Source organism: Lissotriton helveticus, chromosome 10 (genome assembly GCF_964261635.1).
Source record: "Lissotriton helveticus chromosome 10, aLisHel1.1, whole genome shotgun sequence".
Lineage (NCBI taxonomy): Eukaryota > Metazoa > Chordata > Amphibia > Caudata > Salamandridae > Lissotriton > Lissotriton helveticus.
Window position 1 is genome coordinate 344,535,473 of NC_136071.1, and position 20,941 is coordinate 344,556,413.

A 20,941-nucleotide genomic window follows, 5' to 3' on the forward strand; every position below is an offset into this window, starting at 1 on the left:
TAAGGTCCCAAAGGCGAGACCTATTGGCTATGCCAATGCTTGTTTGTTTTTGTAGCCCAGGTAGGCATCGTCGTCCCACCTTCTGGTGTACTTCCTGTGATGTCTGCACGCTTCCTGCGGAAGCTCCCACCTTTGGGCGCCATCTTCAGATTCTTTCTTTCTTTCTGCCGTTGGGTCTGGATCGTCGCCGAAGGGCTCCAGAGTTTTTGGAGGAAAGAAGAGGATAAAGACGAGTTTTACACAGAAAAGATTGGAGAAGATACCGAAGAACAAGATCACCAATCCGGGACAACGAAGGAGGAGGAGAACTTCGAGATCTTCGACGTCCAATGGAGAATGCGCACACAGGGTGCCCCCTGAGCACAGGAATGGACAAAACACCTTTTAAATTCTGCCGTAACTGCCAACACAAATACGCGCAGAAGGACCAGCACCCGGTCGGCAACCTCTGCCTGCCGGTCGACCACGAGTGCAAGGACTGCAACGCCTGCTCCGCCTTCACCCCGCAGACACTCAGGATCTGAAAGAGACACGTTAGTAATAGATTCCTTACCTTAGAATATCCCCAGGCGACAGACTGGATCCGTAAATTTTTTGCGTAGCAATACCCCTGCGTGCAGGCAGGCGTCGTCCACGGCTCCGCGTCCGTCGTCGGAATGACATCGTTGGAGTACTTAGACGCCGCCCATGCGCGCTGACGTCAGTTATTATTTTTTCCGTGCCAGCTAGCGCAGATCCGGAGAAGCTCTACCCCTCTGTCTTTTTTGACTAAACTTTTTGATCTTTTTGATCATTTCTCTACTCGAGTCTTTGACTCAGACGGTGCCGGTAGGGATGCCCGGGTTCAAACCCTGTTCCAAGTGCGTCCGACTGATGTCGGTTACTGACCCCCATCGCCGTTGCCTGAAGTGTTTAGGCCTCGACCACAAACGACCGTACCTGCTCCGACTGCTGGGCCCTGACGTCGAAGGCTAGGCGGGAGCGGTCCCGCAAGCGGCTTAAGCTCCGGCAGTCGGCCCCGCGCCGCTCAAGGTCCCGGTCCCACGGGAGGTCGAGGGACCGGTTGCGGGGTCGGAGTCCTCGCAGCTCCGGGAGTGGACATCGGTCATCGGGATCCAAGTCCTCGGGTAAGAGGCATGAGAGGTCGGAGAGGCGTCATCGTTCCTCCGACCCACCCCGACGCTCGCGCGATGCGGCCGGGGGTTCGGGTGACACCACCCACGCGGCTCCGACTGAGCTGCAGGCGTCGCCGCCTGCCCCACACCTTCGGGTCCCTGGGCATGGCGCGACGCTGGAGGAGGTCGAGCGGTACCTCATGGCCATGAGGTCCCTCCCTCCTCAGCGGCCCCGGCTGGAGGCCCTAGCGTGTCGGGTGCTTCGGCCCCGGCGCCGCCGGCGACTTTGGTCCCGGCGCCGCAGGACCTCACCGGATCCGGGTCGTCGCCGGTCGACCTCACGACCTCACCGGCGCCGGCCCCGCGGGTGTCTCCCCTGGTGCCCCTTGTGGACGCCGTCCCCAATGTTCCCTTCGGTCCGACTCTGGTGCCGGAGCGGCGCCGCTGGGCGCCGCTTCCGACGGCCTTTGGAGATTTTTATTTCCATGAAGAGGCCCCGTCTGTTGACCCTGTTCTACAGGAGATGGGTGACGAGGGTGATTGGGAGGGGTCTGCGGACCCTCTGGCAGAGGAGTGCCAGTCTCAAGAGGACTGGACATATGAGCTTGGGGAGGCCAGTGGTATTGACACTTCGCCAGACACTGGATTTGTCTCCCCTCCCACCGTGGCTACGGAGGAGGGGGCTGCTTACAGTGTAGTGTTGACGAGGGCAGCCAAGGCCTTAAACCTTGAGCTCCCCGTCGCGGCCGTGAGGACTAACCTCACTGAGGTCCTTAAACCGCAGGCAAGCTTCAGTGAGCCTCTGCTGCCGTTTAATGAGGCCTTGTGTGACGTTCTTGTGGGCACTTGGTCCAAGCCCGCCACAGGTCCGCCTGTGGATAGGAATGTGGCCAGACGCTACCGCCCGGCTCCGGGCGACCTCTGCTTTTTGTCCACCCATCCCACCCCCGAGAGCCTGGTCATCCAGGCCTCTACTTCCCAGAGCACATTCCCGACGGTTCCGCCCGATCGGGAATCCAAGAGGTACGAGCAGTTCGGGAAGAAGGTGTTCTCGTCCCCGAGTTTGGGACTGCGGTCTGTCAATACCGGATGCCTCTTGGGCCACTACACCCACACCCTGTGGGACACGGTCGCGGACGTGCTGCCACAATGCCCGGAGGAGGTCCGGGCTAAACTCGCCCAAGCCCTTGCGGAGGGTCGAGATGCAGCGTGATAATCCATCCGGTGTGGGCTGGATACCACGGACTCACTGGGCAGGTCGATGGCAACGACGGCGGTTTGACGCCACACCTGGTTGAGGACCGCCAACTTTTCGGCCGATGTCCAGTCCACTCTTCTGGACATGCCGTTCGATGGCCGTCGCCTCTTTGGCGACAAGGCGGACCTTGCGCTTGAGCATTTTAAGGACTCCAGGGCTACGGCCAAGTCCTTGGGCCTCTCGGCCCCACGCCAGCAATCGGGTGCCTTTCGCTCCTTTCGTGGCCACGGAAGGGGCGCCCCCACACAAGCTGCCAGCCACGCAACGCAGAATGTTCAACAGCGTGGTGGCGGCCGTGGAAACCGCCGTAACGGCGGTCGGGGACAACGGCGAGGCCAGTCCACACCTCCCTCCGCAGCACCTGCCTCAAAACCTTCCTAGTCCATGTTTTCAGGCCCATGTGACGCCGGTGGGTAGCAGGGTTCGCCATCACCTATCCACTGGCGCACTGTCACGTCGGACAGGTGGGTGCTGCAAATCGTCCGAAGGGGCTACTCCCTCCCCTTCGAGGATACCCCTCCAGCCATGCCACCGCAGTACCACCGCGTGTCGGGGGATCACTTGCAACTTCTGCAAGAGGAAGTATCGGCCCTCTTGGCCAAGGGGGCCATCGAGCACGTTCCTGGGCCAGAAGTAGGGTGTGGTTGTTACTTCCACTACTTTCTGGTACCCAGGAAGGACAAAGGGGGCCTACGCCCTATCTTGGACCTACGGAACGTCAAGGCTTCCTCTGGAAGGAGAAGTTCAAGATGCTGACTTTGGCTCAGGTCTTGGCTGCCCCGGAGACTGGCTGGTAGCGGTGGACTTGCAGGACACTTACTTTCACATCCCCGTTCTGCCGGCCCACCAGCGTTACCTGCGGTTCACGGTGGGCCACGAGCACTTTGTTTACCGTGCTCCGGTTTGGCCTTACAAGCGCCCCATGGGTGGAATCCCAGGTCCATATCAACTTTTTGGAGCTGCGGGCGATCCGTCTAGCACTGAAAGCATTTCTCCCCTCTGTCCGGGGGAGTGTAGTGCAGGTGTTCACGGACAGCACCACCGCCATGTGGTACTGCAACAAACAGGGCGGGGTGGGGTCGTGGACCCTATGCCTGGAGGCTCTGCGCCTCTGGCAGTGGCTGGCACATCAGGGCGTGACCCTGGTGGTTCAACACCTGGCAGGTTCTCTGAACGCCAGGGCGGACGAACTCAGCCCTCGGTGCATGATGGATCACGAATGGCGTCTGAACTCTGACGTGGCGCAAGGCCTCTTTCAGCAATGGGGAGAGCCTTGGTTAGATCTATTCACCACAGAAGAGAACGTGAAATGTCATCAGTTCTGCGCGTTGGAATTTCCAAGGCGGCACTCGCTCGGAGCCGCTTTTCGTCGCGAGTGGAGTGGCGGTCTATTGTACGCCTTTCCGCCTATACCACTTCTGCCCAGAGTGCTGAAGAAGATCAGGCGCGACCGGGCCCAGGTTATCCTTGTGGCTCTGGACTGGGCACGAAGATACTGGTATCCCGAGCTACTCAGCATGTCAGTCGATCCCCCGATTTGTCTGCCTCTTCGGGAGGACCTTCTGTCGCAGCAGCAGGGGACGGTTCTCCACCCGAACCTGTCCAGTCTCCACCTACAAGCTTGGAGATTAAGAGGCGACATTTGACTTGCCTCCCGAAGTCTGTAATGTCATTCTGGCAGCCAGGCGTCCCTCCACAAAGTCGGTATACGCCTGCAGGTGGAACAGATTTGTGGCATGGTGCACAGCAAAGGCTGTGGATCCACTCTCTGCCCCTCTTTCTGAGGTTCTCCTCTTCCTTCTTTCTCTTGCCCTGCAGGGCTCTGCTCTGGGCACTATCAAGGGCTACCTTTCTGCCCTTTCCGCCTTCTTGAGGCTACCTGATCAGCCTTCCTTGTTCAAGTCCCCTATTGTAAAAAAGTTTTTGAAGGGCATCACACACATGTTCCCTCCTGTTCCTTTCGTGATGCCCCAGTGGGACTTGAACCTTGTTCTTACTTACATAATGTGTGCTCCCTTTGAGCCGCTCCATAACTGTCTTCTCCGTCTTCTTACTTTGAAGACTGCTTTCCTGGTTGCCATCACCTCTGCCAGGAGAGTGAGTGAGCTCCAGGCTCTTTCTTCCACACCTCCTTTCCTCTCTGTTCATCCGGACAAGGTTGTATTGCGGACAAGACCTTCTTTCCTGCACAAGGTTGTCACGGCTTTCCACATCGGGCAGTCCATTACCTTGCCCACCTTCTTTCCGCCTCCGCATCCCTCGAAAGAGGAAGAGAGGCTCCACCGTCTGGACCCAAAACGTGCGCTCTCTTACTATCTAGATCGCACACGCCAGTTCCGGGTGGATGACCAACTCTTTGTTGGTTACGTGGGCGCTAAGAAGGGAAAGGCGGTGCACAAGCGGACCATCTCCCGGTGGATCATCTTGTGTATCCAGGCATGTTACTCCTTGGCTAAGAAGGAGCCCCCTGTTGGATTGAGGGCTCATTCCACTCAGGCCACGGCGACTACCACTGCCCTGGCCGGGGAGTGCCCTTACAGGACATTTGCCAGGCAGCTACGTGGGCCTCGCTGCACACGTTTGCACGACATTACTGCCTGGACAGTCAAGTCCAGAGGGATGGCTTCTTTGGCCGTTCTGTCCTCCAGGACTTTCTGGTGTGATTATTGGTTCGTAGACCCACCCTGGGGGTTGGTATTGTTGGGGTATCTATTCTAAGGTAAGGAATCTATCACTAACGTGTCTCTTTCAGATGCACAAGTTACTACTTGTGTAACGATATATCTGTAAGAGACATTAGTTAATGATAGATTCCTTACCGACCCACCCATCCTCCCCGTTCTGCGAACCGATATCTAGGGTTAAGGTCATCCTCTTTCAGGGCCCTAGTTTCATGGCACCAGTGTTGGTTCTATCATGGCTCTGCGTATCTGGCGCGGAAAAGCTGTGTATCAGAACTGACGTCAGCGCGCATGGGCGGCGTCTAAGTACTCCGACGTCATTCCGACACTAACGACGCCTGCCGGCGCGCAGGGGTATTGCCACGCAATAAAATTCCGGATCCAGTCTGACCCCCGGGGATATTCTAAGGTAAGGAATCTATCACTAACTAATGTCTCTTACAGATATATCGTTACACAAGTAGTAACTTGTGCGTTAGAGAGAGACAAAGAAGAGTCAACTACAACATGCAAGGAAAAGGCCAACCTCTGTCGCTCTGGGACCTGGGCCTCTCCAGTGACTAAGAGGACAACATCGCTGAGGGACCAGATGACTACACGGTCGTAGAGACTGATAAGAAAACATCTAAGGAGGTAGGAGAGGCGTCGACCCCTAAACACCGACAGACTCGAAAGCCTGAGTCAGACTCTCGAAAAACAGAGTCTAAGTCCTCGAAGGGAGCACTGGCGCCGCAAATCTCGACTGCCGCAGCTGCTTCCAAGGACATTCAGCCCAGCGGATCTTTCAAAAAGGACTCCCGGGTGGGGAAGACCGGCGAAAAGCCAAGGTCGTCAAAGCACGTCCCCGAAAAGGACCGCTTGACTTCGAAGGAGAAGGAGCCGAAGGTTGCTTCGACATCGAAGCCTACTTAGGAGAGATCGTCCGAAACGCTTGACGCCGAAATTGTCCCCGAGATGGAGAGGAAAAAGAGAAGGCTCGAGGCCGAAATGGAGAACATCCTGCAAAGGAAGAGAGAGTTCGACGAGAAAATGAAAAGGTTCATGATTCCGTCAACCGCCGCCGCCGATCGTTGAAATAGAAGAGAAAGAGGGGTTTGACGCCGAAGAACCGCCGAAAACTCCTGAGCCCCAGGAACACCTAGAGGAAGAGGGCCTATACTACGAGGAAGAAGGCGACGATGACCAGCGAACGACTTTCGGCTCGGCTTCCTCGATGACGCAGGACCTAGAGTGGCAGGACCTCGACGCCGAAAACCCGGAAGAGCCCGTGGGGACTTATCCTTCGAGGCCTTCGCCGCCAGATGACATTGGGGCCTATGACATGGTCATCAGGAACGCAGCAGCGGCTTATGGAGTAAAACTGAAGGAGGAAAAACCAAAGGCAGACTTCCTCTTAGAGACCCTGCTCCCCACTCAAACAAGGAGTCAATATCTCCCCATGCTTCAGATTGTCATAGACAAAGGGAGGGAGGTGTTCAAAGACCCAGCGACCTGCAGTACTCTCACGCCTTGGACGGAGAAGAAATACAAACACTCCTCCAAGAACCCTCCCTACATCCAGGAATCCGTCACGGCGGACTCCATTATTGCGGCAACAGCCAGGAAAAGGGCAAGCGTCCCAACTACATCAGGCCCACCATCAGACAAGGAGAGTAGGAGCATGGACCTAACTGGGAGGAAAGTAGAAAGGAATGCAGCGCATGGCGAACTCCAATGCCCTGCTAAACAGACACTAGTACCAGCATTGGGATGAGGTCTGAGAGCTGCTCAAGCACCTCCCCGAGCAATACCAACCAAGAGCGTCAGACCTAGTGGAGGAAGGAAAGAATATAGCAAATGCTTGCCTGAAAACAGCCTTGGATGGGGCTGACACATCCAGCAGGCATATGATGATAGGAATCACAGAGAGAAGGCATGCCTGGCTCAGGATCTCAGGCTTCAAGCCGGAAGTGCAGAACAACATTCTGAGCACCCCTTTCAATGGAGAAACACTGTTCGGGGCACCGGTGGATTAAAGGCTCACCCAGCTCAAAAAGGAAAATGAAACTAAGGTCCATCGGGTCCTTACAATTCAGAGGGATGAGAAGAGGTACCCCGACACGGAGACCGAACAGAAGGGGAGGAAACCAGCCGGGAACGTCACACCAGACATTCCAGCGGGCCCACCAGGGCGACAATAAGGCACAGCAGGGACAACAAACAAACGTGGCAGTACCAGCCTCGGGCCAGTTCTTTCGCTGGAGGACGAATGGACCAGGGCAGACAAGAAGAGGGGGCCAGCAACCCACCTCAAAGTGACTCCGTCGCGCAAAGCGTGCCCACCCACAGGGCCCCTCCGAGGGTGGAGCACAACAAGGTCAACAAGAGAGGGTTACACGGACCAAACATCAACGACCATGTAACACCAGTAGGAGGCAGACTAAAACACTTCTTCCAGGAATGGAAGAAGATAACTACAGACAAATGGATACTCCACATCATACAGTTTGGATACTGCATAGAACTGGAAAAGAAACCACCAAACAGAAAACCAAAAAGGAAGGCGCATTCAGGAAAAGAACTAGTGCTACTCCTAGAGGAAGCACAAGAACTCCTCCAAAAGGAGGCTATCGAACCAGTTCCATTCAGAGAAAGGAACAAGGGAGTGTACTCAAACTATTTCCTAGTACCAAAAGTGGACGAAACGCTAAGACCCATCCTGGACTTGAGGTTCCTGAACAAATACATAAAAACACAAAAGTTCAAAATGACGTCTCTACAGGAGGTCATTCCCCAGATAGGGGACCGAGATTTCATGGCCACCATAGACGTCAAGGACGCCTACCTGCACATCCCGATGAACAGGCAGCACAAACATCTGCTCAGATTTACCATCAGCAAACATCACTACCAGTTCACAGCCCTAGCGTTCGGACTAAAATCCGCACTAAGGGTCTTCACCAAGTGCCTCGCAGCAGTGGCAGCGCACCTGAGAAGGGAAGGGATCCATGTATACCCTTACTTGGACAACTGGCTAATAAAGGCAAATTCACACAGGACATGCAAAGAACATGCCCAGCGCGTGACAAAGACATTGATGGACCTGGGATTCTCCATTCACTGGGGAAAATCCTCTATGGAACCAGAGCAAGTAAAGGTCTTCCTAGGCGCTCAGATAAACACCATACAGAGCAAGGTGTTCCCCAGCGACAAGAGAACACTTGCCCTGCTGAAGGAGACACGCCACTACCAGAAGGGGCGAGCTCTGACAGTGAGGACAGAGAGCAAGATCATGGGGATGATGGCGACCTGCATACACCTGGTCCCCAATATATGGCTCCACATGAGACCATTCCAGGAATGGCTGCAACAACAATGGTCACAAGCTACAGGAAGTTGGGAAGATCTAGTGGTTGTAACGCACGCAGTGCAGGAGGAGATAACGTGGTGGAGCAAGGAGAACATAACAAAAAGGAAGCCTTTAACACCACCAACCCCAACGGTGACCATCACCACAGACGCATCCCAGATGGGATGGGGAGCACACATGAACAAGCTCAAGGTGAGTGGTCTGTGGACTCCAGCAGATGCGGTCAGACACATCAACTACCTGGAACTGAAGACCGTGTTCCTCGCCCTGAAGGCCTTCCAGAAACAACTGTACAACCAGAGAGTGTTGATACAAACAGACAACACAACAACGATGTTCTACATCAACAAACAGGGAGGAACACAATCAGTCGCACTATCCAACCTAGCGCAGGAAATGTGGAGATGGGCAATTCCACTCAAAACGGACCTGCGAGCCATACACCTACCAGGGAAGGACAATGTGGAAGAAGACTGGCTCAGCAGACAGACATCAGCATCCCACGAGTGGGAGCTCAATGCCCAGGAAACGCAAAGGCTATTCAGGAGGTGGGGAACACCGACGATAGACCTATTTGCAACACACCAGAATGCAAAATGCCGATACTTCGCATCCAGGCAACCAGGGGAACGATCCGAGGGGAATGCCCTATGGATAAGCTGGCCGAAAACATTTGCCTACGCTTCCCCCCGATACCACTGATACACAGGGTACTCAACGAGTGTAGAACCAGCAACATGACACTGATCCTGGTGGCACCACAGTGGGCAAGGCAGACCTGTGCTCACAAATAATTGAAATGGCACAGGGACCACCCCACAAGTTCGGGAAAAGACCTACCCTCCATGCAAAACGGAGAAGTACTACACCCAGAGCCAGAGAGCCTCAGCCTAGCTGCATGGCTCCTGAAGACCTAGAGTTTGCACACCTAAGGCTACCGGAGAGCACCCTGCGGGTGCTACGAGAGGCAAGGAGACCTCCCACACGAAGGTGCTATGTGGCAAAATGGAAGAGGTTCACACAATGGTGCAGCAAGAAAAACTACACAAGATGACAAGGGAATCAATGGTGCTAAGATATCTCACACACCTGCTGATAGCAAAACTAAGTTCATCCTTGCTAGGTGTACACCTAGCAGCGATAGTAACCTACACAAGAGGAGGGACAGAAAAGAGCTTCTTTACATCACAAGTAGTAAAGAGATTCCTGGAAGGGGCAAAAAGGATCGCACCCCCTAAGAGGATGCCACCACCGGAATGGAACCTTAATTTAGTCCTAACAGAACTTATGAAAGCACCCTTTGAACCCATCCATAAGGCCTCACTACAAATGCTAACAATGAAGACAGCCTTTCGGGTGGCAATCACCTCGCTGCGCAGGGTAAGCGAGCTGCAAGCACTAACGCTGCAAGAACCCTACATCCAAATACACAATGACTGGGTGGTAATGAGAACGGACCCACACTTCATGCCAAAGGTGGTGTCAAGGTTCCACATGAACCAAACAATACAGATACCAAGCTTCTTTCAGAAACTATCCACAAGCGCAGAGAGGGCACTGCACACCGTGGACGCTAGAAGAGCAGTAATGCATTACATAGAAAGAGCACAGGAAAACAAAGCAGTTCTTTGTGTCCTTCGCAACCAGTTTCCTGGGTAGACCAGTGACAAGACACCATCTTACGATGGATCGCACTAACGATTCAATTCTGCCACAAACAGGCCGGGCAAGAACTATCAGAGGGGGCACAAGCCCATTCTACCAGGAAAAAGGGAGCAACAATAGCCTTCCTGGCTAACACACCCATTGAGGACATATGCCTGGCGGCAACATGGGCTTCAGTGCACACGTTCACTAAGCACTACTGTGTGGATATACAAATGAGCAAAGAAGCACAAGTAGGACAGAAAGTGCTTCAACATATATTCAACAACCAAGCTCATCTTCCACCCAGCCGCCACAAACATAACAAACCACTACAAAGTCTATGCACAGCATAGTGAATCCAGAAAGATTCACGCTGCAAAACGAATAGTTTCTTACCTGTCAGTGTAGTTTTACAGCTTGAAGATCTTTCTGAATTCACTAGCGAACCCACCCACCTCTGCCAGAAAGATGAGGCAGGAGAAGAAGGTGGAAATATAACGAGACACTTTAAGGGAAAAAGTGAAAAATCATTTACTTAAGGAAGAACTTGAAAGCATTGCCAAGGATTCACAGACCGAACACAGATGGCGCCCAAAGGTGGGGACTTATGCAGGAAGCGTGCCGACGTCACAGGAAGAACACCAAGAAGGTGGGACGTCGACGCCCACCTGGGCTACAAAAAAAAAATGAAAAGACTACGTTTCCGGACCCAACCACTAGACCGCGGAATAATGCACAGCATAGTGAATCCAGAAAGATCTTCAAGCTGCAAAACTACACCGACAGGTAAGAAACAATTCGTTCCGTTGGTAGAATGCTTTCATTCTTCAATGGTATTTATTCACCAGATTCTCTTCATTCTTCATCCCATTCCCAATCTAGGAAAGGTTTGAAATCTACTCCCAGCCAGGGCAAGAGTAAAAGTTATTTTCCGACTGGAAAATGATTCGCTTTCAAATAAAACAAGCATTGGCATAGCCAATAGGCATCGCTGTTGGGACCTTATAAGTATTTAGTTATGCAGCACAAAATCCTTGGTGCAACAACAGCAACTGTTTCATGGCTAAACACTAATAAAGTCCCAAAGGCAAGACCTATTGGCTATGCCAATGCTTGTTTGACTATTGTATTGTGGAGCTGTATTATATAAAGCCCGTTTTTAACCAGTAACCCAGATGAACCCGCTGATGCGATGCAATATCAGAATTGTGCTTTAGCCATTCGTAAATCTACCAAATGTTGAACTGCACAAAAAACCCAACCCCAAATCTTTGTGAGGCTATGCTGATGGCAGATGCTACTACACTACAGCCAGTAAAACACGTTTTTTTTTTTTAGTTACGACACATGGGTGCCATCTACAGATATTGATGCAGAATTGGAAGATCCACCTCCTCCAGAGAAGCCGTGGAAGGTAATAAAACATATTTTTTATGTCACTTGATTAAGAAAATGACAAAATATTATTTGTATAGGGTTTAGGAAGGTTCAAATTAGAAATTAGCAGTACATCTTTTCCTGCAGAAAAAGGAAGTCGGGTGTTTATTGGAAACTCCAGAAAGATCATTTTTGACCAAGGCTCTAGTTATTGAAGTTACCCAAAGGGTCAACAACATTTTTTGCAATGTTCTAGTGGTAATCAGTTTGCAGTGGGTTTTGGTGCTGAATGTGAAGTTAGATGAAGATCATGTACAATGGATAATCACATTTAATATTGTTTGATTCCACAGAATGGTTTGATTCTCTTTACTATCCAAGAAGCTTGCATGGGGTGCGCGACTTTTAAAGTTTCTCTTTTCTATCACCAAAAGTGCTCAATGCCAGCTCCTGAATGTGGTGGGAAGGGGTTTTGGGGACCGACTTGTCACTGTTTTTGGCCCTTGGCTAATTTGACACTTTCCAACTGTGTGTGGGTGTGAGGCCTGAAGATGGACCAGCTGTATGCTCTTTGAAGTCCCAGTTTGAGTTTGGAAGCTAGTTATTGTATTTTTATTGCCTAATGTAACAATTCATTTGACTTCATTCCCAGAGCACAAAATCATTTTTTTCATTAAGTTTGGTAGCTTGTTTGTAGGGCATATGTCACATTTTCTGCTTCTGAGTATCTTTGCTCTGTCAAATGTTCCAAGGTGTACGAGGAGGATGTGTGCCATGCCACTAGCATAAACATTTGTGCCAGTTATGTAACTTTTGACAGCAGGGCACTTTACACAGCTACGGTTGACTGGTCTTGTCCAACCTGCCGCCACAGAGTGGTTTCTGACGCCCTAGGAGGCGAGAGCCCTGCTCTCAGAATTTTGCAACAATGCCTGCTCTAGCAGGAGGTGTTTACACCTCCTCCAGCAGGAAGGCTAGTAAATAGACACATCCAGGCAAGAGTCTTCAATGCCTCTGCCATCTTTGATATGCAAGCCTGGCTTCCCCAAAACTTAGAGGATGCTAGCCTCTGCCCTGGGCACATTTGGCAGCAGCAGAAGCGGGAAATTCGATAGTCAGGAGGCGTGTTGCACTTCCAGGCTGGCCACACCTCTGGGGTAGGCAGCCTGAAGGGAACACCAAAGAAAGGATTCCACCATCTTGAGTGGGGCGGAATTAGGAACTCTGGGATAGGGTGAGGCCCACTTCCCACAGGAAGTGGTCATCTAAGGGGTGTTGTGACCCAGGAGCAAGTAGCCATTGGCTACTACCCTTCACTCCCCTTTACATCCCTAAATTGAGTATTTAGGTGGTCCCATGATACAAGGAAATCAGATTTGACAGACGCAAGAAGAGGACAAAGAACAGTGAAGAAAGCGAGAACTGAGGACCAGCTGCAGACATTTTGGAGCCATCCCCTGCCTGCACCTGTTGCAACAGTTGCGACAAACTGACTCGTGCTGCCGCTGTGTAGCTGCCAAGAACCCCGGTGGGCTGCCAACACTTCGCAAAAGTGCCAGCAATATCTCTTGGAGTATAGGGGCTACTCCCCTGCAGCTTGCATGCCCTAAATTGCAAAGTCCAGTCCACTGTTCTGCTGCTCCCTGGTCTCACCGACGCATCAGTTTCCCAGGAAGAGGTCACTGTGCTCCAGGAGGTCAAATCATTCTCCCCACCAAGTGAGATGACACCAGGACCATCCAGACTCCCACAACACCAATACCCAGGGTACTGGACCCCTTGCAGTAACCAAAGCCTGTTTGATTCCAATCCGGGGTCCAGTGACTCCCAAGACTGAGCAACCGCTGAGGAACATCGGTACCGCAGAGACTCTCTAGGAGAGTGGCCCACCAGTCCTGTTTTTGTCCCCTCAACCGGTGAAGGCCGACAACTGGGAGAGCCTGTTATGCACAAACACAGCTGACCTAACCACTCAGTACCCAGCCCGAGTTTGAGAATCTACTGTGCTTCCTTGCTCCCATGGCCCTCATGAACCGAGCCCTCAATTAAGAGCTCCTGGACTTGTGCCCAAGACACCCTCCCTCTTCAGCCTGGTTGTTGGTGGCCCCCCTCTCTCCTTTGGTGTAGCATGCAAAGCTACCAACCCGACCATCACCTCTGCACCCAGACACTCCAGGGCAGGTACAGACTAGATGCTGGTGGTTCTATGGACCGTAGCCCCCTACCACCGTAGAAAATGGAAGGGAATCCCGGCGACCTATTGCAACTTACTGTTTGCGGTATATGCCTTTTTTCCCCATCGGAAAGCTTTGCTGCGTAAAGACTCATTTAAGTGAACATTTTACTTGCCTGTAATAATCAATATCTCAAAGAAATACTAACTTGATCCCGAAGGTATTGATGGTGAAATGTATTCCCTTTCACGTGTGTCTTTGTCACCTTTGTATGCATGCAGAGTGTGAGTGAGGCACATTTGCCACGGTTGTTTTTAATGTACTTGGTTGTTTTTTAGGTCTCGCCTGTCGATGCGCATGCGCATCGAGCAAGCGAGACTATAGGGGCTCATCTACACTTTATCTAACTTGCAAGGAATCGTGGCGATTCCTTGCAGTGCCCGTGACTTTTAAGCTCAATGCGCATGTGCATTGAGCTTAAAAGCGCGTGCACAGCCGCCCGCATTCCTCCGACACCTTTGAAGTGAAGCTTAGCTTCACTTCAAAGGCCCGGTTCTTCACACCCACATGCCGCTCTGCCCTGCTCCGCCCCCTCCCCTGAGTCATCCTGCCTGCGTGTCGCATTTCTCCTCCCCCCCTCCCCCCTCCCCTCTCTTCCCTCCGTCTTGTTAAATCCATTTCTCCATTCCACTAACATTCTTTCCAGACACTTCTCTTCACAACCGCCCAACTTCAACGCCCGTCTCCTCACTCTATTCTTTTTACAACCAGTTTACTCCCCGTTTCTCCACTACCTCTTTGCTGCTCTCCCTCTCACTTATCTTCGTTTCTCTTCTCTCTCCCTCCTCTTGTTGTCTGTGCGTCTCTGTTTACCCGCTTGTGTGCCGCTCTTACCTGTGTGTGTATCTCTGTCTGTTGTTACTTGTTTTATGTCCTTTGCTCTTTCGGTCTCCGGCAGGCCCCCTCACCCCCACCCTTGCACTCCTTCCCCAAAGCACGATATGACTAATAAAAATGAGTCTTCCCAACCCTCCTCTTCTCTCAGCCCTACTACTGCTCCTTCAAAAACGTGTGCTTTTTTCTTGTAACGTTTTGATGTTTCCGAACATCGGCATACTTTCCTAAGAACTCACATGGCAACGCGGAGACCCACCCACTATGCCTGGCAGTGGGGGTTGGGGTTATTGCTCTTCAGACTAATGATAAACACACTTCCAATTGAAAAAAAGTCTCAGCTCATCCACTGCCCTGTTGTAAAATTTAAATTCTGTGGCTTTATACTCACTGAGCAAAAACCTGTGTGCCGTCTTGTGTCCATAATAAACAAGCGCATTTCCCCGTCGCAGCAAAAAGGGTTCGATTGCAACGAAGGACAGACTGCTAATTTTAGGCTTGCACTCCGACTGTGTCCATATTTTTCTCTCATAGATATGATCACAATAAAGCGTCTCTATAAACATTTATTTCTGTATTTAAGGGATATAAGATTTTGCCTTTCTGCCCGTCTTAATTTGCTGCTCCCCATGGTCACTGTTTGCGTGGAAGTCCCCAGTCACTGTTCCTTCACGAGACCGTCCTCTGGGGCACAGATGGCTCCCTCCGAACTCCAGACACAAAGGGCAGACGGCACTCCTAGAGCAGAACGGGGCGAGGGTCAATTTTGTTGGTGCTTTGGGATGTTTAAAAAATAAAGAAAACAGTAAACCAGTAGAAGGGTAGATGTGAAAGAAGGAGAGGTGAGGAGTGTTAAAAGCACTCTGTGCCGCTGCATTTCTACGTAGGGCTCTGCCTTCGCAGAAGTTTTCATGGCTCTCGTGGACACCCTTGGTGTGTGTGTGTTTCCTGCCCTTTCCTGTGACCCTGTTGCTTTTCTGTTGAAGTGTTTTCTGGGGGCCTACTGGGGGAAGGAGTGGGATGTGTCAGCCTTCCTGCACCCAGCACACTACTCGCACTAACTATCACACTCTCACAGACTCTCCCTCTCTCACACTCTCACAAACTCTCACTCTCACTGACTCACTCACACTAACTCTCTCTCACACTAACTCTCTCTCACACTGACTCTCACTCACACTGACTCTCACTCACACTGACTCTCACTCCCACTGATTCTCTCACTATCATGACAGACTCTCCCATTCTCTCACTCACTCACTGTCACTACCAGACTCTCACTGACTGACTCTCCCACTCACTAACTCACTCATTCACTGTCCAGACTCTCACTGACCGACTCACCCACTCTCTCTCACTCACTAACTAACTGACTCACTCACTGACTGACTCGCCCACTGACTGACTCGCCCACTCATTCTCACTCACTGACTCACTCACTCTCAACACATATTGCAGTACAAATGCAATAGGTGTCACATTTGCGAAAGTTATGACTATTGGCATTGTCATACACAATGCCAATAACTCAAACTTTAATGCTGCGAGACCTATTGCATTGTAAATGCTTGTAATATACTTGGAACTGTACTGCATGATATAAAGTGTGTTTAATACTGTTATATACATTATATACACCTATCTTCTCTAATGTTGCTGCGATCTTTTAATTTTCCCACAATCGAGTACCATTATCTGGGAATTTTTAGAAGAGGTAGCTTCTCTCTACATTTTACCCTCATTCCCGCACCAAAGTGTATGTTTAGGGTTACATACATTTAGCCCAGACGATTGCCCTACAGATATTTAGACTGAGGGCAGAAACATGTTGGCATTGGCACCTCAGAGGTAGAGAAGGGCCATAGTACTCACTAACGTCCTCTGACAATACTTTACTGTATTATTTAGGCAGACCTATGGTACTACCGCAATAAAGAACACTTCGTGTTTTACCCTAAGGTATTTTTAACAGTACCAACTGGATTTAAGTATTCTTTACAGAGAAAAAAATAATTTCTACAAACTCCCTCAAGTCAACCCAATTTAAGATTGAGTCTGCCCTGGTAATACTATCTAACCAGGGTGGAGCGAGGTGGCCTAAGATGAAGCATGTCACATTATGTGAGTGAGCCCACCTCGTCTAACTCTTGGAATTGCGAGAATTCACAAAAGGGATGTTAGCAGTAGGGAGATAGGTGCACAAGAGATACATTTGGAGTAAGTTCCTCAAATGCTCCTCAACAGGTTACCACGCTATCTTTGTGTTTTGAGTTTATACTAAAGGCACACGTGGAGCGCCTCTCAGCCTCTTTCTTTTTTGGTATTTGAAATTGCTTTATGTTGTACCTATTCTGAAAGACCTATCACAGACACTTAGGAGCAATCTTAGTGTAAACACAGACTGTGCTAGAAGTCTTTATGATTATGATAGTGAAAAACTAAAACATTGATGATGGTGGAGGGAAAAGCAAATAAGTCCTTGTACTAGTGTGGAATTTTTGTGTAACCTGAGGATTTGCTTCCTTTTTTTTCCTTCTATTTACAAAAAATCAGGTTCATGCAAGGTGGGTTTTAGACACTGATGTTTTCAATGAATGGATGAATGAAGAGGATTATGAAGTAGATGACAACAAGAAACCAGTTAGCTCTCGGCAACGGATCTCTATGAAGAATGAAGAGGTATCATAAACTTATCTTTACCTTGTGGCCATTTGTGCCTATTATGACTAAATGCATGGTGTGTTTTCTTTATATTTTGTATTCCTCATTTTGTTATCGTGTATACCCTTATTCAAGTTTTCCAGTTTAAATTTGTCTTTGTTCTTGTCCTGACCGATTTGTATACAGTCGGCTGTCTGTGTGTGTCTGCCAACAGTGTTGAATGGTTACAAACGTTCTGCCTTTTTTAAAGTGGATGCTTAGTCTCTACTCAGCCAGTGCCTCATGAACTGACGCTTGTGAGGCAGGTGGCGGGTGGTACTCCATAGTTTTTAAAATGTTAAAAAAAATTAGTATACATTTTAAGATCAAGGATGTTGCCTGGAATAAAATGTGGGCAACAAGGTAGTGAAGTCCTGAAATGAAAGCCTGTGCTCCAAAAGGCTATTGATGATTACATATGAAGACCATGTGATGCATTTCCTTAAAGGGCCTAGAACAGTCACTAGTTACTGGCCAGTATCTACTGTATCTTTCTATTTACCACTCGTATCTCTGTGGTGTTCTAATTGGATAATCAATTGAATGGTCAGTTGACTCTCTAGGTAGCACAGGAGAGCAGTTAAGGCTTCCTTGAGAAGGTTGTAGACGTTAGAAACTTGGATACTGTATGTCAGTGTAAGAAATTGGGTTATTAGTTGAGAGGGTAAGTGTAGGAGAGTAGGGTCTGCAATCCTATGATCACCCAGATTTTTGCTTTTTGCTTCACTGGTTTACGACTTTCCCTGGTGTGGGCCTGCTAATCAGACCCACAGCCTAGCTGTTCTCTCTATTCCAAAATTGTACCCAGGTACTGAATTGGCACTGGGCCCTCTCCAAGTCCCTGTACCCAGGGCTGAGGTGCACCCAGGAGTCTCCCAGGGGCTGCAGCATGTATTATGCCACCCCTGGGTTGACTAACTAAACCAGACACAACTGGCTGCTTGACAGCTGGGGCAAGGTGGTGTAATCACCCTTTGCTTTAGATATAGTATTCCTATATCTAAACCTAAAATGGACACCTATATTCCTATCAGTCACTCCTATGGCAGGCCTTAACAATCCTGAAGGCAGAGTGCGTGGAATAAGGTGAAATGGTGCTCTGGCATGAGCTGAGCCCGTTTGCAGCTTGCGGAACCAAGTCCTAATAGCTGTTCCATGATAACGCATACCATATACTCTTAAGTGCATTATAATCCTCGCGGTTATATGCTAACTCTGGTATCGCTTTAGCAAAACATGTCGAGTAAGGTGTCATACGAATTGGAATACTAACCCCTCGCCAATTCTGGCGACGGGGTTAGCATTCCACCCTTCTAGAGGGACACGACATGTATGTAACCTGTAACCCCGGTTAAAGTCAGACATAGCCTCAGCTCCACAAGATGGATGCTGCCACCGAGACACAAGTCTGCCCTCCTGCTGCTGGGAGTCCTCCCAGCACAGGAGGCAAGGACAAAGGGTTTCCTGCCAGGGGCGGTGCCAGCACCGTCCCAGACAGGATTTTGTGTATCCTAGGTAGGCAGGGCTTTAGAGGAAGGTGACTGCAAGTGGCACCCCGGTGCTCACTGTGCATAGGCCGGCTTGAACCAGTTCCAGGGGCACTCCAGCCCCTGATCTGGGGAAAGCCCGCCAAAGGAGAGGGGTGTAACCACCCCCCTCCTAGTCCCACCCATAGGGCAGGACTTAGTCGCGTGCCAGCCCCCTTTTGCAGGATAAAGGTAGGAGCAGGCCCCCTTCCAAATTAGATCATCTTTGAATCCTGAAACTACTTTCCACGAAAGGAACTCAAGTCTTCTTCCTAAGATTTCTCCCTTGTGACTAAGGAGTAGTCACCCTGCAGCAGCAGGCACCAACCAAGCATCGCGGTCTGCTGTAAGTCTCCTCACCGGATCAAGACTGCCCAGCTCGACGAGAACCGGCTTCCCTGGCACCTCTGACCTCTACCTACATCATCAGCCCAGCTGTGATTCGTGGGTGTGACGAGACCTCGAGGGACCGGCCATCTTCCAAGACTGCACGACGCTTGACCAGCACGACTCCCGAGTGACCCTCGACCGAGTGCTTTGGGGTAAGAGAAGCCCCAACCCTGAGCAGCTCCAGCACCGAAGTCCAGCCCCCTTGCATCCACGAGATCTGCGTGGGGCCCTTCTGCTCTTTGCTGCTCACCGCTTTGTCCAGGTCACTTGCCCGTTGGCTAGTGGCCCTCCTGACGACGAACTTCGACGAGAACACCGCTGGTCTGGTTGCTCCAGACTGGCCCTTGCTTCCCTCCATCAGAGAAGTACCCTGGACCCTCCTGGTCCACTTCAGACGCCATTTTAAGTCCACCGCGTGGGCTTGCATTTGCCAAGACTTGTTGCCCCAATCCCGGGTCCAGCGACGTCTACAGCAGATACCACCGTGGGACAGCTCGCCCTTCCATCCTGGTCGCCGACAACGCCTCCTGGTCCGAGAGACTGCAGAGCCCAGCGTCGCCCACTCACCTGGTCGAGGTGACTTTGCCCGGTGCCATCCTGGTGCCCATCTAATCACTGGCTAGTGATTCAGAACTTGGTCCCCTCTGCTTACAGGTATCCATCTTCACTGATCCAGGCTTGGATCACCACGAACTTCTTCACTGGTCGCCTGCCAGCAACTTCTGTCTTCAGGCTCCATAGACTGCAACGAGGATCTCCGACGTCTTTTCAGCCCTTTGCAGCCGCAGCCCCTGGGCTGGGTAACCTGAGCATTTCGGTGCTCCAGCATAGTCTTACTATCTAAGTGTCAGGATCCACTGTCGTTTCAGCTCTACTTAGTCGGGTTCGCCCGAGAACACGAACTTTGCTTTTACTAGCTTCCATAGACTTTTTCCCGCCTTACGCGTGAGAGTTCCCACTCTGCACACGACGTCCCTAGGCCTCCCACTTGCAATCTAAAGGTTCAGGGGATTAGCCCTAGCGATTCTAAAGCCTATGAGAATAGTACTTACCTGCTAGTAATTTCGCATTCCACTTGTTTAGTATATGGTTTTTCGTGCCCCTCGGGCATTTGTGTAAATTGTGCGACTTAAAGTATTTTCGTAAGAGTTTTGTTGTGTGCTTAGCTCCCTGACTCATAAAGAGTTCAGGGTAGACTTGTTATAAATAAATATCTGTTTATTTTCATAACAACTTGTGTGGTGTCCTTTCACTTGGTGTTCAAGGGGTAAATGTGATGGTAAAACAGCTGGCTTAACACGCCCTCTAGAGTTTAGCCTAAAGACTGCACGTGTCCATGCTACTAGGATAGCTGGTCTATCAGGTTGACTTACAACCAGACATCAATAAGTGTTGTTTGGACTGATACAAAGTGTTCACTAGAATAGTGAACATTATATATCAGGCCAACTTCTCACAGTAAGTACCCACCCCAGTAAATAAACTGAAGCTCGACCTGACTCACTCCCCCACACGGTCGCTGTGGCTTACCTTGGAGGCAATGTGTAAAGTAATTTATTGACTACTACTAAAACAGTAAAAAGTTGAAATGCAAAATATGAAAAATCTCAAAGCGAATTCGTACACCAAAATAACAAATCCAATAGGGGAAACAGTGAAATTAAATTTTAAAGTTCTTAAGTAGAAATGGTGCGTAGGAGAAAAAATGCTAAAGATAGTAAGTGGTCGTGGTAGCCTGGGACCTTGGGTCATTTTGATCCCGACTGCGATGAAGCAAGGCTTGTATACAACAGGTTAATCTTGGTCAAAAATGTTTAGCGTTTCAACTCT

At 50.5% G+C, this 20,941-nt stretch overlaps 1 protein-coding gene across 6 annotated transcripts in view; it reads left to right on the top strand.

Annotated features, from left to right (window-relative positions):
- The window catches only part of SMARCC1 (SWI/SNF related BAF chromatin remodeling complex subunit C1), an 873,495-nt gene that overhangs the window by 164,317 nt on the left and 688,237 nt on the right, over positions 1-20,941 (top strand). For all 6 annotated transcript variants that reach the window (XM_078662530.1, XM_078662531.1, XM_078662534.1 and 3 more), the window contains exons 8-9: positions 11,389-11,464; positions 17,049-17,174. In XM_078662530.1, coding sequence (XP_078518656.1) covers positions 11,389-11,464; positions 17,049-17,174 — 202 coding nt within the window. The remainder of the gene's footprint in view (positions 1-11,388; positions 11,465-17,048; positions 17,175-20,941) is intronic.